General features: G+C 38.9%; 1 protein-coding gene across 1 annotated transcript in view; it reads right to left on the bottom strand.

Annotated features, from left to right (window-relative positions):
• DOCK3 (dedicator of cytokinesis 3) overlaps window positions 1-25482 on the bottom strand; it is a 207249-nt gene that overhangs the window by 72968 nt on the left and 108799 nt on the right. The window contains 5 exon segments of the mRNA XM_054387218.1: window positions 6629-6754; window positions 10233-10321; window positions 16453-16600; window positions 19381-19441; window positions 24160-24241. Of these exon segments, the coding sequence (XP_054243193.1) occupies window positions 6629-6754; window positions 10233-10321; window positions 16453-16600; window positions 19381-19441; window positions 24160-24241 (506 nt within the window).

The raw sequence follows: 25482 nt of genomic DNA, 5'->3' as shown, positions 1-25482 counted from the left end.
AAAAACCAGTGTATTTGCACCAAAATGAAGAAATAAAGAAGGGGAAAAAGTATTTTACTGAAGTATAATGGTACTTTTTCTCTTGTAAAAATATTGTCTATTGAATCTTAAAATAATAGAAAAGGTTTCATATAGTAAAAACAGCAGAGTAGAAGTATCTACTTCTTATTACAGTATCTTACTACAAAGAAGTACCTCCTTGTTCCAACATACTAGTCAAGTGCATCTCTTGCTGAGTCCTTGGAAGCAATTTTTTTCTCCAGCTGCTACTTGGTTTGAGCTCACATGCACTAAAAGGCTGTACTAAACTAAACTAAAGCAAACGCTTGAACACTGAGCAGTTTATAAAAAAATTTGTCCCATGTATGCAAATTGCAAAGGCCAAAGAAAATAAATCTGCAGACCACTACACAAGTGCATGAACAGAGAGCAGAGTGCAGCTTGCATGTGACTAAACAAAACGTGTTATCCGTAGGATCAAGAACTGATCCTTGTCAGCTCTAAAACAGAGTGACAGCTACACATCCAAGTCAAAATTCTTGGCAGACAGAGCTTTTGCTATAGTTAATTCCACCACAAAAAGGAAAAGAGATAAAGAACTTATTTAACAAACCAGACAACTAATGCCCTCTGCTTGGTAACTACTGTACAAATGGTCCTGGCTCTGAAGTGACAGTGACTCTTGCAGGGTCAGAGAAAACCAGCCGGATGCACCAAGTGGGATCCCTGAGGCCTCACATCTTCACCAATAGAGCAGTGCAGATTATAAAACTGGGTTAGCTGTGCCCTCCTATCATTAGTGCAGGAATAAAAAAAGAGCCAGAAGGTTAGTGGGCCAGAAGTATCTACAGACTAAAACCTGCAGATGACATTTTAATCTGAGGTCTCTTTGTTTTGAATGGCTGTCAAGGAAGAGCCGAAAACCTAGTAAGAGTCTTCAGAACAGTATTTGTTTTAAAGCTCATCTCTCCGCAACTGTTTTCAATTTAAAACCATAAACTGCTTTTTAGCATAGCATATGTGCAGTTTTAACAAATGCAGTTCCTAATTCTTTATGAAATGTCTTGAAACACAATATTTTTCACCATAATAAAAAAATGAGTTATTTTCTCATGTGTTATGTAGCACTTCCTTTACCCTCCCTTCATCTCTATGGAGGTTTTGTTTTGCTTTGCTTGTTTGTTTTAACCTATTTACAAAGCTTTATGTCAAATGTACAACTGTTTAAATTATAAATGGGAGCTTTGGGAAGGGTTTGCTTATATTGAAATGAATCCCTTTCTCACTATCACCTGGACTGATTTTAATGGTAATGAGGAAAAAAAGGAGTGGTGGAAAAGGCTGTATGAGCCATATATCAACTTTGTGTTTACAATACAAAGCAATGTACTGGCACACTTCCTAATACTTATTTATCACTTTTAAGACTTAATAATATTAAGTAGTCCAATGGCCAGTAATCATCTAGAATCTATTAGAATAAGTAGGAGATTTATCCTGATAAGATCCGTGTGTTTTCCACTAGAATACTAACCAGTTACTTGAACTGGAACGTAGGAACAATTTACAGAAACCATCTGCATTTAATCTAACATTTATTATGGGATCCTGAAAGATTTTGTACACTGAGGACAGGAATGGTCTCTGTTTTACATAGGTGAACGCTGTGTCAAATAAAGGTGACATAACTCACTGAAGTTTCTGCAGGAGAAAGAGGCAAACAAAAGTCTGACATCTTGATTCTAGGGAATTTGTTTTCTAACAGGTCAGTGTTCTGTGACTTTGTGAACTGTACAGGACACAACATATTCCTGTAAGCTAAGGAGAAGCCGCACGTTCTAACATTCAGGATGAACAGCTCTGGTCTCAAGTAACTTAGGAAAAAAGAAAATGTATTTATCCAGATGATCTTCACTGGTTTGTGTTGATGTTGTGGGGCTTTTTGTTCTTGTTTGTTTGGGGTTTTTGTTTGTTTTTAACTGAGTTTGGTTTTTTCCAATAGAAGTAGCCAAGGACATAAAAACCAATCTGTCTACATGACTGTGCTAGTGTTGAGATGGTCCTATTTACACCGTCGTAGCCTGTCTGCTTGAGTGTCTAACACCAGTGGGTTGAGCAGGTTTTTGAAAACACTGGTGTTTCACAGAAGTGTCAATAACCCCCAGAGAATGAATGGGCAAGATGGACACTCAAAGAGTATCTTCCACAATGGCTTGAGAAGAAAAGCCCCAAACCCACACATTTATGGCTTATATATGAATGAACATCCCCCACAACTAGAGTAACCAGCAGCACCCCACTGACTTCTGTGAACTCAGAGGAGTTTAAACCACGAAGGGTTCAAAGACTCAGCCCAGGAAATAGCTAAAATCTTTGAGACAAACTCTAAAATGTAGAACACTCATATTCACGGATAGTGTTATCATGTGCTTTGCCCGCATTTCTTCTAGCTCTTTACAATGGTGACTACTCCTCTCTGGCCAAGAGAACCATACTAAAACAGACATTCCCTTGATGGACAGCATTTCTCTGCTTTGCAGCCACCTGCAATAGAGCTGGGTGCCAGCAATGATCACATCCTGATCCCAAACAGCATCCTACACCCTTTACTTCACCTTTCTCCCAATGAAAATTGTGCAGCTGCTCCTTAAGTGCAGTAATTTCAACACAAAGTTAAGATAACAAGGCCCACAAGCAGCTTTGTGACCATCACATTATTTTTTCAAAGCAAAGGGACAAAAGAAAAAAAAGTGATGAAGTGCCCTGTGTGGGAAGGGTCTCAAATGCTCCTTGGCCTTCTTTTTGAGTGGCTGTCACAGACATCCTCTATCACACCTCACACTGCATGATTTTCTCTTCTCTACTCAAAGTGAGGTCACCTTTGGCACTGGTGTAAAATTGCTGTATTGCCCACTGTGCTACTATTGCCTGTTAAAACTGAGAAGCCTGTTACAGTCAGACAGTCCCTGGGGATCACCTTAGGTCCATTTTAACAGCTCACTTCTCTGTCCCTTCTCCAGTCAGTCACTAATTTTCTAAGATCTATGTGCCTCACGCAACTACTAACAGCACTGTGAGTAGCATTACAGCAGTAGGGGGAAACAGAACTTTTATCTACAACCTGCATGGCAAATTACCTTTTTTTCTTCTATAGAGAGAATATTAGCAAGTTTAGCTCTGTTCCTGCAGCTTTTGGTGAACGGAACACTCTGTTGTTACAAGGAAAAGGAAGAAACAATACTTACTGGATTATTTGTTGTCCATTGTTTGACTTCGGTTTTTACAGAAGAATTTATACAATATTCTTCTAGAATTCAATTACTCCCCTGAAAGTTTCCTTTCACAGTGAGAACTTGATTTTTAATACATTTTTTCCTTACCTCCTCCAACTTTCCATTTCTAGAAGTTTATTTATAGCAACACGTGTAAATGCTTTTTGGGGACCGCTATGACATAATGATGTCTTTCAGTCTTACTGACCCTCTTGCCATGAACATTCTGAGAACAGCTGATGGATTTTGCCATGTCCACTTCTTAGCATATTTTTGCCATGACTTTGTGCTCACTGACAGAACAGATGCTGAGATGCTTCTCACCTCTGCTACTGATTTTGTCTGTCAGAGTTACTAACCTTGTCTGAAAGTGTGGTATCAAGAGGGACTGAGAAGACAAAGTCTACATCTGTTACAAAAGTTTCCCTATGATGTCATGATTTGCTAGCTTTACCAATCCCCAACATTCCATGAAAGACATGAAAATGGGAAAAAGCAAGCAATAAGCAGACATTACAAAGAAAAGCAGAAACTTACACCCAACTATCTTCATCTCTGCGTCAGAAAGAAAGGGAAGACAATAAAGGGAAAGGAAAGGGAGAGAAGCCAGGAAATTAAGACAAGGAGAGAGAAAAAAGAGAAATAAACATCACTCACAAGTAGAAGATGAAGCATGCACTTTTCATCAGAGGATCAAAGTAAAAGACAGAATACTTATCAGCGCATGGGGAAGGGAAGGGGTGTCCTTTGGGGAACTGACAAACGCCATGCCTATGCAACAGATTTCTGATCAGCAAGTTCTGTACACAAATAAAGTTGCAATCCAAAAGGCAAGCAGCACATGCCTCACTGCCTTTATCTCTGGCAGAAGGTAAAATTGTCAGGATCAGATGGACAGTCTTATACCCAGTAGCAGTTTAGTAAAGAAAAAAAAAAGCACAAAAAAACAAAACCCCACCACACCTCTTCATGAGGCTGGATTGACTGAATCCCTTCTGATTGAGACAAAAAATGGTATTTGAAGCCTTTATGATTTTATGATGCTTTTCTCAGGTCACCACACAGTAGAAAATGAACATTTTATCTTTAGAAATGAAGACAGGCATGGTTATTCTGTAGGACATTGATCTTGTTCTGCATAACCATGCAAGATATTAGCACCTGAAGACCAGTTTCACCTTGTTAATGATGACCAGCTACCACTTATGCTGCTGAGTGAGGGAAAAAGAGGACTTGACACAGAAACAAGTGCTACTTTTCAGAAAACAAAATGGGATGGGGAAAACTGTGTGATAGGACACAACTACAGAACTGTAATGGTTAAGATGTATACATGTAAAGGATTTCCTATTAAAAAAAGACCTAGGTTAAAGCCTATGACCAAGAAGATTCACTTGAAATGCTAGAGCTGTTTACTATTTATAAATATATTTCTTGTTTCAGCATAATGATCACTGCACATTTTAACAGCACTTTATTAAGGTACTCATTAAAAAAAAAAAATCAGACTGCCTTGAAAAATCCACATCGACTTGCAAAGCAGAAGTCACAAACTTTCTGTGCTCTGTTTTGAAAGATAATATCCTGTCTTTAATAAGAAACAAACAGTTATGAAGCAAAGCGAGGAAAAGGTAGTTTGACAAAGACAATTGAGGTAGTGGACATGGTTGAGAACTGCCACAAGGGGAGTGCTGCAAACATACACTGTGGAATTTGGGGTTAATTTACTAAACATCCAAGGTCTCTATGCTGAACATCTGAAAGATCATCACAACAACTTAAGATTTTGCACTGACCAGGATTTTTGCTGAAGTTCTTAATCAGAGAAAGAAAGTTTGAAAATTTAAATTAGTGGCAATGGACAGAGAATTTTTTAAGTTTAGGGTAGTAGCACATCTTGAATAAAAACTGCTAACGTGAGTGTTCAAGCCCTGGACTAAAGCATTGCCCAAAAGAGCGAAAGTGCAGTGAAGGCAGCCACTATGCCAGCTTGCAGAAAATGAAAAAAAACTATTAAAGGGAACAGTAAGGCCATAAAGCTACTCCTTAAGCTTGCTAAGATTCAGTGGTCTGAAACACCTGAGGGACAGCTCTATAGATAGAAACGGAGGATAAAGCAATTTTTGCAAGAAGTTCACTTCTACAGGTATGCAAATGGTATTTTTTGTTGACTTTTCTACTTGTGATGTAGCTATTCTAGCTGACACATCTGGCTGTGATCTCAACTGCAGATTACCCTGCAGCAGCCGCAGCAGCAATATTTAATCTTTTCTCTGAGTGATTTGCATTAAGACAAAAACTGCTATAAGGTCACTAAAAAGTGGAGTTTGTAACTGGCTCTATTGGCACATCCTCTGCTGCTCTATTACTATTACGTTCAAATTAATTAGTAAATAAAATACATCCTGTTCTAAATCCTTTTACTGTAGTTTCTAGCAATTCTTCCCACTTACTTCCTACTCTTATTGTGCTTTCTGAAGAGCCTCCATAATGAGGCTACAAGAACTCCTTTTGATATTGATGTGTCACTACAATCTTTCAAGCAATAAAACATGATACTTTTCCCATTATGCTTTCATAAAATTTCCCGTCTGCAAAGTCATCCTTGGTCTTGGTTATAATGCATAGCAATGAGGTAGCATTTCAAATGCTGTATGTGCAATGTAATTAGTAAGCTCACTACACTGTAAAAATCAAGACACTGCAATGCCAGGTTTTCTATCTATTGATTGCATGACTGGTTAGCTTCCGGCTTCCTCCCTAGATGAGCTCTTGGCTATGCTGGGGCTAACCTTGACTTGTGCCAAAATAAGCAGCATCTCAAGCTGCTGCTTCAGAAGCAAGGAGCAAATGAAGTACAGCTTGGCTTCAGTCAAGACAGATGTTGCACGGACTGGGTTCTCTGTAAAGCCAGCAGGAAAATCAGACCAGATTTGCAGCCTCATGAGCTTTCAACCACAACAAAAGGATCACAGTAACTCCAAACAAAAAGGTGACAAAGTGGAAACTCTTTTTCCAGGCTTTATATTATTGACAAGAAGTAACTCCACACAATTTAAAAAACATCTCTATGCTTTCCATACGCCATATGAGGCATAGCCAATGACTGGGGGAGGTGGGGGGAATATCAAAGCAGCACCTTCTGTACATGTGACTTTAGCATCTTCTAGTACTCTACTAATCATTAACTAAAATGTTTTAGCATGCCTCCCTGTATCTGGAATTGGCATTTACTAATAAGGCAACTCTTCTGCTATTAATCTTCTTCAAGTAAAGCACCACTGGGATGGGTGCTTATCTAGGAGAGTATGAGAAAAATCCAACCAATATTTTAGGATTTGAGCCATTATGTTTACCTGGCATTATGACATCAGGAAACCCCAGCTTCCTGGTAACAGAAACACCTCTGTTAAAGATCATGGGGTTTTCCCTTCGAATCTGCTCCATGTCACCACGAAGAAGCTGAAGAGATATTATAAGTCCTGGAAAAAAACAAAGGAGTTAATTTTTTCAGACCTAGGAATTAGATGCTTATGTTTTCAAGGCATGCTGGTAAAATAATGCTTTTCTCCACAGTTAATTTAATCCAAACATATAAATACACAGTTATTTTCTCCTTTGGGGTAATTTAAAATTGAAATGGAAGAAACAAGACTGCTTTAAGGGATCAGTTAAGAGCATAACATTAAAATACAATTTAAAAAAATCAGAATACTTAATACCAGAGAGATATCACAAGTTACAGTGAAGTACTTAGCCCTGTTTCTATCCCTCACATACAGGTTACAACACATACATGAGCAAAGCCACCTCTATCTGAAATAGCACATCACACAGTGCTGTAGAACTTCTCTGAAGTGCCTTTAATCTCGCTTAATACCTTAAAAAAAAATCCCCATGTGTATTTGTTCCACTTGTTTAACTGCTTCACACAGGAACGTTGATTTTGATGAAATTCCCTTCAGTACCTCAACAGGTTTCACAAATACCAGCTGGTCAAGCTGACTTCAGCAGCTAGCTCTTTCAACATGACCCTTTGTGCAGTAGATTAACAGATTAGCTTGACTAGGAATAATTACATGGTTATTCTAACTGCTTTCTCTAGTTGCTTTCAAGCTACACCCCTAAAATGAAGGTAAGGTATTGTTAAAGATACAAAGTCAAGCATTATGATACTGGAAAATGCCAGGTTTAAGCTCAGCCATGCAAGCTTAGTCTCACCTGCTGAGCACTCATCACCAGCTTTACACATCAACATGAATTACGTTCACATAGTAATTTTCCACAATCTGTACCTCATTCAATGAGTGATGGTCATTAGTTTTTTCCTCTCTGTTCACTCACTGGAACAACCCATAGAGAACAAACACCACCTTGTACACAAATTCTTGCATGAGTTCTGCTATTTCCTGAGCTTACTACATGGGCTTTGCGAACAATATTTAGTTGCATTTTGTTAGGTGACTAGGGGAATGAATCCAGTCATGTGTACCTCCCACCCACTGTTCTGCTCTTCCTTTGAAATAATTTTCAAGCCTGTTGTTTGGCTTCAGTCAAATTTGGCAAGTAAGTACGTATCTCAGTAACATGGAGATTGTATTTTTATAAATACTGGGAACTGGGATGAAAAAAGGAGCATAAAGCCTTAAAAAGAAAGAAAAGAGAGGCCAACCAGCCAGCTGGACAATCAGCATGTATGTATTCAAAAGTTGCCAAAACATGGACTTGCAACTGCCCAGCTAAGTAAGCAGACGAGAGCTGCAAAGCACTGCACAGAAAACAGAGCTTTATAACCATGGACAAAATTCAAACCCTTTGAATGTCATGTATGAGAGCACACCTGTGTGTGTGTGGTACAGAAGGTTTAACAGAACACAGGAGACAAGTTCATTAGCAATCAGTCTTGAATATTTTTGCCATTAACAGAAATATTGTCTTGGTTTAGATTCTCATTGGTTATTAAATGCAAACAAATCAAAATCAATCTTAAAACTTCCACTGTAAGGAGCCAGAGTTCAGACTTCCCTATACCCATCTTCCCCAGTACTTCGCAAACGACACCAAAATGAATCCATTAGCTACAAAAATCAGTCACTGGAAGTAACAGAATATGCAGTTTCCCAGCATGATATTACATACAGTACCTACATGCTACTTTGCCACATATTCCATCCAAAAAAAAAAAAAATCTGCCTAGCATCTTGCTCTCCCCCATGTTTTCTCAAACCTCCTCTCCAGTGCTCTTTTTCTACTCAGCCTATCCTTCAACTTTATTTTGTTTTTCTAATCCTTGCAGCAGATCTGTAGGGCTAATTTTACACAACACCTGGGAATGCGAGGAGGGAAAGAGCAAAAGAGTGTTTCTTCAGGGTGGGGGCATTAAAAAAAAAAAAAAAAAAAAATCACACTTGTGACTTGAGTGTTTCCTCATTGTAAAAGCCAGTTCTGAAAGGTCCAAGTAGTGTTAGTTGTGCTTAAACAATGTCAACCTGCAACACTGCCCCTTCCAGCAAGTCAATACCTCTGCATGTTTCAACCTCTTGTTCCCAAGGTGCAGTAGAACTTAATGAAACATTTGAAATAATTACTTTAAAAAGCCAAAGGCAAGAGTAAAGAACTGCCTGCTTCCTTTTTGTTCTGCTCTTCAAAAGAGTTCATGCTTGAGGGATTAAAAAATACCCAAAAGTTTTAGGCAGACACCTGGCACTGCAAATACATGGCAACAGTCCAAGGCTACAAAGTGGGAAACAATTCACCAAAATACTTTTATGATAAGCAGTAGATGACCTTAACTGTAACAAGAAGCAGACCAGCTTTGCATATAATAAAATTCCAGATCTGAAAATTGTTTTGTTTGCCTATTGTTGTGCTTGGTATCTTCTGTGGGACTGTGAGCTGCATACTGCACTGCAATATCTCAATATGCAAAGACGTGAAATTAAGATAGCATCAGATTTTGGCCATCTTTACACCAATGAATCAGGCACTCAGCAGTGAATGCAAAACAAGCTGTAACAAAGCAGAATTGCCACCTATCAGCTGCTTCACTTGGAATGGAATAGTAATGACATCTCTGAATTAGCCAGCTACAGAAATCATTAAATGACATTAACAAGATAGGACAAGATTTACTTGCTGTATTTTTCTGTCATTTACTATGAAAAGAAAAATGGATTTGAAAGGTGACAAAAACTCCACTAAGATAGTTAACCTCAACTATTTAAGGAAACATTTAATATTGAGACTCTGACAGAGAGTCTACTTGGTAAGATGTAGGTATGAAAACTGCTTATTTTCTGGACAGTTAAGATAATTTTAACCTCTGGCTTTGCCTCTGTTGGCATGGAAGCATGGTATCTTCATGAGAGCAAGGCTTAGGTAGGTGTTACATCTGGAGTTTTCAAGGGAATACAGGATGGAAAGGCAGGCAGCATGGGGTGAAAAGGCAGTCAGTTCTACTCAGGAAAATTCTGACGAATAGAATTTAAACTCTTCATTTCCTGCACAGCCAAGTCTCGTCACAGTAACTTGTCACAAAAAACCCAACAAACCTCCTAAAGGGTTCTATCAATGCTGATTCTTGCTCAGTTTCTACAAATTGTTACAGTAACAGCCAACAAATGGAGATGCAGAGTAAGCTAGTACTACAGCAGGCCACTAGCTCCCCACTGCTGACCTCTCTTGAGAACACAAGATACAACGATGACAAATTCAGCATGCTGAATTAATAATATTGCCAGCTGTATCTGACAAGGAAAGGTAACAAGTGGTTTTATTTTAAATTCCTGGTGAAATTGGCAGACACAACACAGATTTTCACCTGTAAGCTGAACATGAATGAATTTCAGCTAAATTTTTAACCACAAAATCATAATCTCACATCTCACTGAATTCCTCTGCAGTTTCCTAAAGGAAACCTTCAAGTTATAGTTGACAAAACATGTACAAGCAAACACTTACCATAGTTTGAGCTGGGTGCTGTGTATTTGGTGCTGGACTTGCGAATAATATTTTCATGGATCTGGCACCATTCATTTTCATTGTTACACCTAAAACAAAAGAACATTAATGCAAGTTAAAAGATTCTGCTGAACCACCATAGGACCGAAAGTCAACTCTGCTGCAGAGATAACACAACAGGTTGTGGGGTTTTGATGCATGAGAGAAATTCCACCTAACGTTTAAAAACAAAAGTGGAAGGAAACAAAAATTCCCTAGTATCTTCTGAAGGAGCTTTTCACAACTGATTATCCACTATATGCAATTAGAATAAAACATTTTAAAATACTGACATACTTCAGTTACATTACCATCAATACATTTCTAGGAGAGAAATTACAATTATTTGCCAACAGATTTCTTATATTTCCACTCACTGGAAAAAAACCCAATTGTTAGTATCAGTTCCAATAATACACAACTATTTAGTGTGTGGACCTTAGCCTTTGTTCAAACAATATTCAGGCAGGAGAGCTGGCTGCACTCCCCTCCATCAAACAATATGAGCCAGTCCTACTGGATGTACATCTCTTACCAAGACCATGGCAGCACCTATCAACAAAACTGTTCCAACCATTTCCTGCAACTCCATCCTTCCTGCTAGGTTAGGTTAGGCAGGTAAAGGCTCATCTTGAACACAAAGGGGAGGTCCAGGTGCAAAACCCAGCAAGGTGAGTCAGCCAGAAAGGCTTTAAGGACTCAAATGGGTTACTGCCTTTGGACTCAGTATGGGATACTGGGGAAGCACATACTGTCAAAAGAGGGGCTGAGGGACCTGAGCCTTTTCAGCTTGGAGAAGACAAGGCAAAGGGGAACACTAACAGCAGCCTTCCAAGACCAACAAGCAGTTATTAAGATGAAGGAGCCAGCCAGAATCTTCTGTAGTGCACAGAGATGATGCAAAGCAAGAGGCATAAACACAAGCAAGAAAGGTTCAGACTGCATATTAGAAACAGCTTTTCTATGAGGACTGACAAGCAGGATTGGAGCAGGTTGTCCAGAGAGGACACACAGTCCTGGAGGTTATCATGACACAACTGGACTTTCTGTGTGCACCCTGGTCTGACCTTGTAAGCTGGCCTTGCTCTGGGGAGGAGGTTGGACTACAGAGGTCCCTATCAACCTGACTTAGGATTCTTACTTATCTGAACATCGCAGTCACACAGCTTTATGTGCACTAGTACATGTAAAGCTGTATGACCAACCTGCTGCACTTGCTAATCTTGAATGGAATTGTGTCAGGAGGAAAGTGCCATCAGTGCCATAGCTTGTGACCATACAATGAATGGACACACTACAAATATTAGGAAGTAGTTCACACAGCTGAAACAACAATTTTACTAGTATAAGAATCTGAATGAAAACCAAAGATTGAACCTTCACCACAAACAGTGCTATTGGTTAAAAAAAAAGAAAAGAAAAAAACTCCAACCATTTAAGAAAAAAAACCCTCAGTATGTTGATCAGGTCTAACTGCCTTTTGAATTCAGTTGTGCTTTATTTAAATCACAACTACAAGATTCCCCATGAAGTCAGCGATTTTTAACTCAGCAGCAATAGTGCATCTTATTTCTCCTGAAGTACAGCTGAATTAAACGATTAAATTAAATTTCTGTCCTATTGACTCTTAAAAATAAAAAATCCAACCAAACAAGACTGAAACAAAGACTGTAAGCCTTCAGCTCCCAGCAAGACGGGAGCTTGGAGAACTCAGTCACTTTGTAAAACTTCTCCCACGCATATTAACGTTTTCCCCTTGTTTTGTTTCTCTCCAGGAGTACCTAACATTGGCAAAATCAGAGTAAGACAGAAACCAGATACTGTGAAGACAGCAGGGATTTTCTGTCTGATGCATTACATAACTGAAGAACAGTGTGGCAAAAGGAATTAAGGCTACCTAGAATAAGTAGTAGCTGGTAATTTTCTACAGTTTCCCAGTCTTAGAAACCCATACACTGCAAAGGATAAGGAGATAACTCACAAAGCCTGTTACAGCACACTTACTGACACTCTCCCCAAATGCTGATTACTATAAAGGCCAAGGGAACAGAGACAACTTGGAATAAATCAAACACAAAGTACAGACAGTAAAAAAAAAAAAAAGAAAAAATGGAGAAAAGCCATTAATAGTTACTGCCTCCCAGGGTGCTATCCAAAAGTATTCATTTAATTAAAATGCTGATCAGGCTGTATTCCTAGGTTATCTGGTGCAGTTAGACTGGGATTACCTCACCTTAAATCTTAGTTTCAACATTTCTACATTCTCTGCAGTGGATTTAGGTTGTTAAGAGAGTACAGCCCTTGTATGTTCCTGTTTCTTTCTTCATGGACCTGCTGTTCATAAACTTTGGACCTGCTAATACTGCCTGCCTTCACAGCATTCTGTGGCAGTACAACCCAGATGATCATTACCTGCTTTCTAAAGAAGTGCTTTCTTCCATCCTTTTTAATGTCATTTTCTACCAATTTCATTGATCATCCCGAATTCCATGCAAGTTCTGATCATGTCCTTTATCTTACTACCACTTTTCTCCTCTTCAAACTGAAGCTCCCCATGCTCTCAGTCTCTCTGATAATGATATTATTCTAAACTGTTAAATATTGTAGTTGCACTACTATGTACCTTCTGCACATACTATATCCTTTTTGGGAGGAGAGATCAGATATCCACATGGTACCTCAAAAGAGGTCAGCACAGAGTTGCCTCCTAGAACTGAACAGTCTGGCAAATTCGGTACATTTGCCCTCACTCTCAAACCCAAAACACAAAAGAGCAAAGGCAGTACAAAACCTCTTTCAGCAACTGTGGTGTTCTGTAACCAAGATCCAGTTTACTTGTCAGGAAAAACTAGTAACTAACTCCACTTTGTTTACTTTTCTTGCTGACATATTAAGTCATTTATCTTACTGCAAATATTGTTATTCTGTAAATAAAGATAACCTATAGGACAATTTCTGCACCATTTCCATCCTCAGAACTGAAACTGCAGAAAATTTTTAGCCTCTTGAACTTTTAGTTGCTGTACCACCCTCTGGAGCCCAAAATAAAACAGATTTAATCTTCCCATGACTTATGCCTGCAAATTAACCTGTAACAAAGTTATCCCCAAATCACTGGGCTGTACAGCTACCAACATAAGCCGCACTTTGCATTTCCTGAACACAAAGCAGAATATTCTCCCAAGTTTGAAATGCTGGCCTGACAAAGCTTGCTTGCAATGTATTTGATCGTGTTAACATTTCATTTGCCCAAATACCAAATATATCACAAAATATATTTCTCATGTAAGTAAGAATTTTCTCCTGAGTCATCCACCACCTTTTCAGGTTGGCTGGTTCTGCAGTACATTTAGCATTTGGAATGTTTGCCATACTACATCAGCCCCTGATGTCAAACAGATGAGGCCAGAAATACAATATATACTCTTGTCCAGCTGGGCAAATAGCAACAACTGGGTATCAAAAGGGAAAGGCATTCAGGCAACAAACCACACAAACAGGAAGGAATTCTAAGAGATAGTACTGGAGAAGATGAAAAATAAAGGATTGGGAGAAAACCGGACCAAAAAAAAACCCTGGAAAAGATAATATAACGAGAAATACAGGAGAGTTTTAGTGGAATGAGAAGATTGATACAAAGAGTAAAGTTCATTGAGCAAAAAAATTCATTGAAGATAAAAAGTCATACAAAATATGAAATTAAACGGATTGAGAATTCAGTTTCCCTCTCACTTTTAAAATATTGTACATATATATTATCAAAAAGATTTAGCAAAGTAAACTTTCATGCTTTTACATAATGAGCTTATAACCAGAGCTGTGGTACTATATCCTCTTAGTAAAATTATGACTTGACTGTGGGATTAGCAAACAGGAAAATCTGGACTGTGAGAAAGAAGTATTTTTCAGACATAAATCTTTAAATAATAATGCAGGCTGAGAAAGACTGAAGTAAATTGATTTTTTTTTCTTTTCTTTTTTTTTTCCATAAGCATTCTCTCCTGTGGATCCAGTAAAAATCTCCATTGAAACACCATGTATTTGTTTCAGCTTTTGTTAGGTTTTCAGTCTCCCAGATTTTTTCCAGCTTCTCTGCACAAAAAAGGCTTTTCTGGCTGTCTGCTGACTGCCTCATTTGTGGCAGCTTTCAGATTTAGCTTTAGCCAGCTAGCATACAAAAGGAAGGCTCCCTTACAAACACAAACACGCCTCCCTCCTTAATCTTTATGATGTTTTTGGGTTGGCCTGAGGCATTTTAACAATAATCAAATGAGAGCAGCAGGTAAGAAAATCAGTTCAGTTCTCTTTAAGTGCTCACATATAATTTCAAACTTAAAAAGGACACAAATCTGTCATTTCAATTTTAGTCTGCAAAGCAAGAAAAGGCAGGTTAAGCTAAATGAATGCGCAAAGAGAAGATGTAAGCAGATAAACCTGTGAAAATTTTCTGTCACGGAAGACCAACAGCTATTAAATTTGCAAAAGGGGGAAGTTGATACCCTTTAGACATATCCATTTTCTCTTCTGAAGATCTTTGGAGGTTTACCATGAACACACTCCAAACAGCAGTAACACAAAAGAATGATGTACAAGGCTTAAAACAACTCAGGTGAATGATGATAGTGATAAAAAACTGCAAGGCTCTGATTACCAAGCTGAATTCTGTTACAGGCTCTGCTTCCTCTTTGGGAAGGCAGCAAGAGCCATGTGTGGATGCCAGAAATAAAGGCTGTGGGGAAGCAGACATGAAGAACAACAGCTGGTATAAACCTGCTTAACCATTCAGACCAATACAGCTGGTACTTTGGGTGGTGTGAAGGGAATCCATCCTAACAGAGCTCAGATTAAAAGGAAGAAAAGTGAAGCTCTCTATCCTGTGATGGCTTTGCTCATAGTACTAACACTTTGGATTGCATTAGCTGGCTGCATGCTGTTATGTTACTACCATACAGAGAAGTCCAGTATTTCATAAGTTTTTTCTCTCCTACTTTTCAGTGACTAAAAAGCTAGAGATGCATTAAAAGGCTATCAAAAGAGGATTCTGATATTCAGAATGTTCCATTGCTGTAAACATTCAAAATGTTGCAGTTGCAGTATATTAACACCGTATCTACGAGGACAACTTTACAACCAAAACTCACTAGTTTGAGATAAACTGAAACTCAATGGTGACAGAATGCCAAGATTATCCAGATTCTATTGACAAAGAGAAGAAAGGGCCATCTTCTTTCCTACAACTTTATGTTTCTGCTGCAGTTTTCACAACTGTTGGAAAAAGAAGAATCAAAGAGCTGACTCTGAGAGACTTCTCTTTGGACGTACAGATTTCTAATGTATGAAGAGATACCCAAGAGTCTTTCAGTGTACAGTGAAAGACAGTTTTTCATTGATAGTTTCACTTGAATGTCACATTTGCTGCTGTTGAATGCACTTCTTGTAGAATAAGAGAGTTCTATAATCCCTTCAAATTATCTGATTACTTGGAATAGTGACTACAGACCACAAAGTAATGCCAGCTGTACCTCAGCCCATCTGCAGAGCAGATCTTGCCAGTATTTATCCTCACTGAGAAGAGATTTAAGCATTCCCTGAAGTCCCCAGTTAGTTTGTCTGCAGTCTCTTTATGATGGCTGTGAGACCGTATTTCATAGCAAGAATCTGTTATTTCAAAGATCAAAATCACAAATAACTGAAGATAGATGCTTGCTCAAAAAAACATTGCCTTGTTTAGAACTTTTTGGTCATGCACTATTGACTTCAGTTGTTTTCTGCTTCTTTTGTTGGTCAGCATGACTGATAAGGAATAGAAAATGGGACATGAGAAGTTTTTCCCTTCATCAAGTGAAATACAGCTAATTTCTTTGGGTTTGAGCTTAGCAGATTCTAAATAAACCACAGAAATAAAAGTGCAGTACTGCACGTCACATAGATTAGGGCAACATTCAATAATTTCTGAAGCATTTCACATACCTGAAGCATCTGTGACTATTTTCATTAGTTTCTATGAGATTCTAGAATAATAAAGGATTAAAACCCAGTGCCAACAGCGCTCATTTACTTTGTGAGGATAAAGCAGTAATGCGGTTTACAACATCTTGATATTTAACAACTCTTTAGTATCTCATCATCCAACACGTACAAAGTGTTCTTCCTAGTTCTTTTCCTTCTAGGAGTTACTCACGTGTAAACTTTGAGAACAAAATCCTTCTCTTCTTTTATTTCCGAGATCGACTGCAGTACATCCATGATGCTCAACACTGCACAGCCGTAGGGGCGACGGTAGTGTAAGTGAGGGGGCCCTTTCTTTGAGTCATTCAGCAACATGCGACCTAAAACCCACAGAAATTTCAAACATTAGAGATTCACATGCAGCCACTCCGGCTCTTCTGTTCCATTGCCCCTCTGAGGATGCACAGATATAGTAACTTTCAACTATAGTTTGCAGTCTTTCCTGTACTTCTCTACTGGCTCTGGCTGAGATGGAGTTCATTTTCCCCACAGCAGTCCTCACAGTGCTGTTCTTTGTACTGGTAGCTGGAATGGTGCTGGTAACACACCTGTGTGTCAGCTGCTGCTGAGCAGTGCTCCCACAGCATCAAGGCTGTCTCTTCAACATTTCCCCCACCTCACCCAGTAGGCTGGGAGTGAGTGGGCAAGACCTTGGGAGGGAACATAGCTAGGACAGCTGATCCAAACTGACCAAAGTGAGCTTACAGACCACATGGCCTCTGCTCAGCAATGAAAGGCAAGAGAAAGGAGGAAAGGGGGACATTTGTTATTATGACATTTTTCCTCCAGAGCAATTGCTACATGTACTGAAGCCCTACTTCCTGGAATGGGGCTGGACATCACCTGCAGATGAGAAGAGAATAAATCTTTTGTTTTCCTTTGCTTCCATGTGTGGCTTTTGCTTTATTAAGCTCCCTTTATCTTGACAGTTGAGGGATTTTTCTATCTTGTTTTCTAGCCCACTTTTGTCCTGCTCAAGAAGATTGATAGTGTGATTTGGCAGGTACCTGGCATCCAGTGTCCACCCACCACCACTTGTCACTCTTTTTCCTACGCTGTTTCAACTCCAGAGCTCCATTTCAACCTGCCTGACCCATGGAGATACTCTGATTAAAGCACATCACCTCATTGAGTTAACAGAAGACTCAAGGGCAATGTGAACATTGTCACGTCTGGCCGTCTTTGATTTGCAGCTCCATGACACATTTTTGCATCCAGCTGAGCTGACTACAAATTATCTGTTGAACGAGCCAACAATACAGCTTGTACTCACCTCTCTGCATCCACACAGAGATTCACCTTCCATTGTAACTCAGTATTTACACAAACTTTCACTGCACACAGTTGCTTTAAGGGACTGTATATATAGCATCATCACATTTGTCTTGGAGCACATAAAGGAGATTTCTAAGGTACAAAGCTGTTGAATGATTAACTTCCTGCTGTTAAAGCAGTTTTTTAATAGAGTAACAAATGCCAAGACCAGAAAATCCCTAAGATAACCTAAGCCAATTTGTAACATTACACATGATAACTTGTCCGCACTTCCTGCATCAAGGTTAAAAATCTGAGCTTAAACTAAAGCTTTACTTTATCATCTCAAGCAATACAGAGTAATTATACCTTTTGGACACTATGGCATGATGAGTCAGATAATGAAAACCCAATCTTTCTAACACATTTGTGACACAGAAGGCATCCTGTCATTCACAGGACAGCACAACAAAGCTATGGTTTCACTGAGCTGTCTAAACCTGCTGTACTTCAGAAAAGGTATCTGTGGCTGGTGATGGATGTGAGGAGCAAAAGGGATCGAAACAGGGATGAATACCCTGCAAACATTATGTAGTCATTTTTCAATTGACTGAAAACCTGAAAAACATGAAAGGTGGAGTACTCAGTTGTTTAGAATAACACAACTGAAGAGACTGTTTGTTGTTCCTACTACATGTTATTAACATTTTAGGGCTAAATATTTGAAATACATTATATTTAACACAGGTAAAACATTTACTTGCTAATTGCTTAGTGACAGTATACACATTCATTAATCAGAACCATTCAACTCCCTGTTACTAGTTATATCCATTCTGACCAGAGGTTTTTTTTCTGTTCAATACCTTCGATCTTGAAGAGGTTCTAGGAATTTAGTTCCCATCCCAGAAGTCATACAGCCACTTCACTTACACTGCTGGGCTGAAAAATTCATCTAGCTGTCCATGAACTACTTGAGCACTGTATTATACCATGTAAGACACATCCTAAATTCAGCTTTGAGCATAAACATTTACCAGTCTTGCTAATGCAAATCTCAGAGAGAATAAATGAAGCTTGACCTGGCCTACAAGCAGTCAGAGAAACTCACTCTGTAAAGGGTGAGTAGTTGAGTGAATTAGCCAGGAAGGGCCTTCTTCCTCATGCAAGGTTCAGGTGTAGGCACTACACATCCACACCTCTCTCTTGCACAGCTCTATGCTAGCAGCCATGAGAATATGGAAAGAGGCAAGTGTAGACTGCTAAGTGTTGGACTGCAAGCCTGACAGGCAGGTACTGCTGATGATGTTCCTTTCTGGCAGCAGCAGGTAGAAAGAACACCTGACAGTTGTGACAGCTTCCCTGCTGTTACCTCTTATAGCATATCCCTAAACTCCAGTGTGGGTTCTCGGAAGCACTGCAGACTCCTACAGCACACACCAGATCTTTATAAGTATTTGTCTAACAGCCTCTGTTTGATGTGAATGGCCAGGTATGCTGATGTCCTGCCCTGTAAACTAGCTATGTATCATCAGTAAAATGACCTCATTTAAGATTCTGGAATGTCGAACAAAAAGCCTTTTTAGTTGCTCTCTCCTCCCCCAAATGTGGTGTTAATTAATTGTTTCAGACTTAGGAAAAAACCCTCTGTTAAACAGTCATCAGTAACACACTTATAACACTTTCCTGTCTGAATATTAATCTCAGCAGATATGCATGGGCTATCACTGAGTTTTCTAACTGGTTAAATGATTCTATTGTCAGTTAGTTAAAATATACATTTAAAAGAATACTGTAAAACCATTGTTAGTTTTACATATATTTCAAAGATGTAATCATACTATACCTATTCGAATTACATGGGCAACTATGTACAAATCTCTCTTCATGTCCTTGCTGCTGAGATCCTGAAAGGTTAGAAAAAACAGACATTAAAATAGAACACACTGCACCTCCAAAATAAGTGCCTGCAAAACTCCCACAAACAATAAGGGTTGCACAATATTACTCTCACTTTGTTTAGCCCCTCCACCTTTAAATAACAGAAAGCATCATTATTTGTAACTTACAGACAAGAAAAATAAAGTATAGAGGGATTGCATATGCCTAGAATGTTCTTCAAAGGAAAAGAAATGGAAGATTCTAACTCCATTGATTACCAATGATGGATCAAAATACTGGCAAACATTTAAAATGTCTATTTAATCCTTAGTTTGAACACATTATTAGATTGTGTTAAATAAACATAAGATGTGTAAACTCTTGCGTTATTTCAGCTGCAACCCTTTCTGGCTTCCTTCACCCAGTTCCCTGACTGTAGTTCCCAAACCTGTCCCTAGCCAAGCTCCTTTGCTTTTGGCTTTATATTTTTGGCTTTGACTTCTCATTGTGCAGCCTTAGTCTAAAAAACATGTCAGAATTTAGATAAAACTCCAAGTGTGTTTTGACTGAATCTCCATTTTATGAGTGGGGATAGGTGCAGTTCCTCGCAACCAGCAAAGTCTGAAGAGGAAAAAAGAATTAAAAGGACTCAAAGAATTATAAGGGTCAATTTACCTAAGTGCTTCTTGCTTTTAAGTCACACAGAAAATTTGTTTCCCATGTGACTTGAGAAACCAAAATTCATCAACTGAGGATACAATGGCAATGCACACAGACACCGAACTTCAGATTACAGTGACATACAGCACAGTAAAATCTGGGCACACTGACTAAGAACTAAGCATAAAGAGAATTTATTCCAAGGAGAAGTTTCAGACCCTTTCTAACAGCATTATATTGTTAAATTAGAGCAGGCAAGTAATAAATTCATGGCTGCATCTTCTCACTCTGTTTAAAAGGAGCACTGTATTTGCCTGGGCAGCATATGCAGGGAACTGCAAACATGCTGGTTGGTATGCTTACCAGAGAGCAGATGACATCTCTCTGAAGCCAAAGAATTAAGCTATATAAATCTTCCTTAGCATTTTCTCTTCCAGTCTTATTTTGCTGCTGCATGAATAAGGGAACATACTTTCTAGGCTTTCTTCATCACCTAACATACCAGTGCAGCGTATGGTAGGCTTTATCTTGCATGTCTTGGAGAAACTGAAGTTCTACCATAAGAAGGGATTTTACATAGCTTTAATCTCAGTAATGTCTGACAATACATTTCAAAAGGTGGTGGTGGGGGGAGTCTAACAGTGCTCTTGAGAGTAATAGAGGTTTGAAAATACCTGTGATTTGGCAGGGGGGATTTTATTATACTATCAGATTACCACTTCTAATTAACAGCAATTTAGAAAATTATTTTTTCAAAGGGCAGCTGTCAAAACATCAGAAAACGGTAGGGCATGCACATATTGATGGGTTCACACTTCAGCTGCTTTTCATTTTCACAAAAAAACATACTGTGTCACAGGCAAAAAAACATGGGCCCAGATGGCCTCGTATTTCATTTTGTACAGCAGAGGTTTTTCACCAGGCAAGGAATTCTTACCATGACATGCCCCCACCCTCCCTCCCCCCCAAAAAAAAAAAAACAAACCCTGTGAGGAAGTTGTCAGATAACTTTGGAGGGAATCCACATTTATGACTTAGGACACACTATGTTTATTATTTGCTTGAATGCAATATAAATAAATTAATTTCCAGAAAGGCCTTCCTAGCACTGCATCCACAGGGGGGTCCATTTCCCACAATCTTCTGAGCTTCTTAAATGATATTGGTTAATAAACAAAACAATGTATAATAATTCTAATTGCATGGCTCTTCAGAAAATCACCCCTAATTTTTTATTCCCTCCATACTGAGCGTGGAAAAGAGTTACTCTATAATAATGCTTAGTTCCTTACAATGCTGATTTCTATAAAGGATTCATTGCATGTTAAAAATAAAATACCATCACCCCCAAAATAGTGGAATCAAGGATACCTGACTGCCACTGGTCATGTGTTTAAGCAGCTTCACTAATTTCAGTTGCCAACTTTGTAGGCCACAGAGTAAAGTACTGAACAAAGCCAGCAAGGCTGTAAGTGTGTAATTATGTTTTGATTCACCCACAGGAAGCTTTTAAAAGTGTGCATAGGCTGCTTGCTTGAGTGAGCTTTAATGCTTGGAGGAAGCAGCTTCTCTCCTCTGGTATGATATGACAGTAGATCTAAACCCAAAACCTAAGTAATTTTGGTATCTTACACAAAGAGACAACTGAAATCCCAGTAGCAAGAGAGATAGAAGGGAAAGACAGGATTACCTTGAGTTATCTAATATATGGGGCTTCTTGCCTCTGGGACAGATTAGAGTTTTAGAAAGATGGTGCAGGATTGGCAGGGAGGACAAGAAAATCAATAAAATCAAGACAAACATGAGAATTATAGAATTATCTCATTTTGAAAGTATTTCATAATTGAGAAATTATGATAAAACAGAACCATTGCAGATTACATCGTTATTCAAAAAGCTATTATTTGTCCCTCCTTTTCTACATACTTCAGAAAGTTCATTGAATACACTGATGAAAAATATTGTTTCAGAAGTGTCTTGCATAGATAACTGGAATTATGGTAATTGGGAAAATTATCTAGAGTATACACTGTACTAGAGAGTGACAGACAAATCTGAGCATCTTGGAGAGCTGATGCTGTGAAAGCTTTGGTATTAGTTAAATAACTAATGGTTGGTCTCTGGTCAGAAGGACAGGTGCTCTAGAGTGACACATGAGCAACACCCTGGGGTTTGCATCTTCTGCACTAAACTGGCCCCATTCCTAACATGAAACAGGTCTCTTCCAGAACAATGTTATGTCCCTGGCCATAGCACACCATTATTCTTTCTGTATTCTTGAAAGCATGTAAAGACTGGTTTGCAGGCCACCAGAACAAACTGCTTGACATTCTTCACCATACTGATTGAAAGAGGGCAGGTGTTACATGAGTAGTGTGTACCACCACATGAGTACCAAAGTAGTGTGGCCTTGGTGTAGATGGGTAGTTTGGCAGTGGAAGTCTTTTTAAGAATGGTGAACTTCAGAGGCTAGAATTACTATGAACTGATCTGTGCTGCCTTTTGGGAATAATCCTTAGAGCAATTCTCAATCCCACACTCCACCTTTTTGCATGAATCAGACACCAGTGCAGAAGCTTGCTCCCTGGCCACCTTTCTCTTAGAAAAGGAGGAGGCTTTGTTTGAGTTACCAACAGTGAAGTCATCAATGTCAGCAGCAATACTAAGACACCTCTGCTGATGTCTGACCAGCTGGTAGCACTTCACCAATGGTACCAACACCAGAACTGCTACTGATGTCATTACCATGTCATTGCTGGTTTTGGACTGATTTACATCTTTCATGACCAGGTGGAGGCAGAATTAAGCATCCTTAATCTGGCTTGATATGCTCTGTTCCTTAAGAGAAGAAATTCAAGTATCTTCTTAAAGAAGAAAAGAGAATGGTGCTGGGAACTGTGCCTATTTCAGTGTCCAGCCCTTCTTCACCTTGGAGGGTTTTGCTGCCAGAATTACAGCTTATACCCAAGCTGTCTGCCATCTTTTTTCTTCACTGGAGGTAAAAATACTTCTGTCAAAGAGCTTCAAGCATGTGCACTAACTAAAGGTGAGTCACGATGGAAGGTGTTTATCACACTTGGGATCTGAAATTCCTTGCAGTTATTCTGTGATGAGCTGTTAAGTTTCAGTGTCTCTAGATTTCCATATTCTTTCTGAGAAGAAGTGCCAGATAAAATCATGATCTAATACATGATTTTGAGGCAATTTTTAACAGAATTTAGGACCAGTGCAGAACGTATATTAAAGCCTGAGTGTTGAAACTATTATTTTGGCATAATCAAAACCATAAACAAGGTGAAAGGTGACTCAGAAGAATTTAAAGGAAATAAATCTTATCTGACTACTTGAGGCATCATCTGGCAGGAGCCACAGATGCATGGATAGTACTCATCCTGTCTTTGTGGCACAGATGGTTAAAGACTGCTGGTATGGTTGGTCATATCTGCTTTGCGTCAGGACAGGGTAGCTATACAGACCTGCTGCTCAAATTTAGGAAGTCACAATGTTTCCTTTACTGCAACCAACCCTCTGCATCTCAACTTGCCTGCTGCTTCTGCAGCACATCCTGTTTTTCCTGTTCCATCACACACACCATGCTGCTGACCTAGGAGGCTACTGCTGCACCATCTACCTAGGGCTGCTACACAGACCTTGAATGGGCCACGACAGAATTGTGTTTGGAGATTTTTCTGTTTTGCTATGTGTGCAGGTGTGGTGTTGTATTTTGCTAACTTGGATTCTGAAAAATATGCCTTGCTTTATGTTCAGGCCAATGCAGCTTTTGCTGTGCCCCCTTATCTAAGGGCACAGTACATGCAACGAAAATATTCAAAATGTCAAGCTGTAAGCAGGAACAAATACACTTTAAAAGATTTGCTTCAGAATATTTACTTAGCCATTAAATAATTTATAAGTACATCCCTTTTCTTCCACTAACATTTAGTTATAACCGTAACAAAACTAGGAAACAGCTTCAGTTCTACTGCCTATATTCCAAAGGAAGAATTGGGTTCTTGCCCCTGAGAGTGACTACAGCTACAACCACAGCACTGTAAGGGAAGAAGCAAGGAAAGCAGACACATACTGTGAAAAGTGCACACATCCGATCTATCTTCTCCGGATTCCTGGGGCCTCCATTCTTGTTTAACCGCACCATAAACCTCTCACTAGAAAGCAAACAACGTAAAAAAATTTAAACAAGAGTTTCATGTACAGACTTCAACATAAAAACACAAATAGATATGTTTTGTTTTTAAAAATGCAAGAGGTATTGGGTTTTTTTTCCCCCCTAATTCCCAAAGCATATGAAATAGTTCTGACTAAACTAGATAAAATTACATGGAATAGCCTAGAAGACTTAATAGCAAGTACTCTGCATGTGAAAATAACCATGCTGATGTATATTCATGATGCAAGAACGTTGAAATAATGTGAATACATGAAGCACAGAATCTGAACACATTAAAAGTACTTCAGACAAAGGCTAAGGCACACTTGCTGAGGCAGACACTGCCTATGGTAAAACTGAGTTCATTAAAATCCACTCAAAGCTAAAAGCAGCAAGAATACCAATTAAGCAATCTCCTTCTACTTATAGAAGCAATAAACTAATTCAAACACATTAAGATTCAATCGATAGAACTGCTTATCAATCCAGTCAAGCAGTCCTTTTACCAGCAAAAGCAGCATGTATAGCTAGACTGCAAAATAAATCATCTTTACTGTGGATGGTAAGCCATGGACATTGATATTATTTCTTAAGACAGATAGAGAACTTATGTACAGAAATAAATTAGGTAAGAGTGATTTATTCACTAGCTGTGTGACAACACAGCAACCACTGACCAGAATTTTCTTCCTGCAGGTTCACATAAACAAAACAAAAGTCCGTCATTAAATTTCCTAGTTACATTTCCATTTTTATCCTTTCAGTTTTATCCGGTATGACTGCATCAACTGCAGTAACCTTTATTTGCCTAAAACACATTTTCCAGCATATTATACGCTGCTGGTCTGAATAATAGGAGAAGGCAGAACACGCACTACTTCCCTTGGTAGCTTGCTCCAAAAGGCTATTCAGCCCTACTCTTAAAACACAAGGGTCAACAGCAGCTTGGAAATGTCTGGTTTCAGTGCCTAGCCACAGCTTTTTGTTACTTTCTTCAAGAGCCCTTTAGGAAAGCTCTTTTTTTACAGGGTAGTACTATCAGTCACTAATTATATTAGATAATCAAACACCTCTCCAAACAAGTAATCAATTTAATGCTGTTTAAGAAACTCAAGAAGCAGTGCTGGAAGTGTTTTACAGAACTTACACAGAGTGCAGTTTTCCAACACCATTTCAGGAACAGTTCTATAAATGCAAGTTTGTAACAGTCTAGTACTGGTACCACCTACACCAAAAATA

Source organism: Indicator indicator, chromosome 15 (assembly GCF_027791375.1).
Source record: "Indicator indicator isolate 239-I01 chromosome 15, UM_Iind_1.1, whole genome shotgun sequence".
Taxonomy (NCBI): domain Eukaryota; kingdom Metazoa; phylum Chordata; class Aves; order Piciformes; family Indicatoridae; genus Indicator; species Indicator indicator.
Note: the sequence above shows the minus strand (reverse complement) of the source record. Positions and strands in the feature narration are given on the sequence as shown.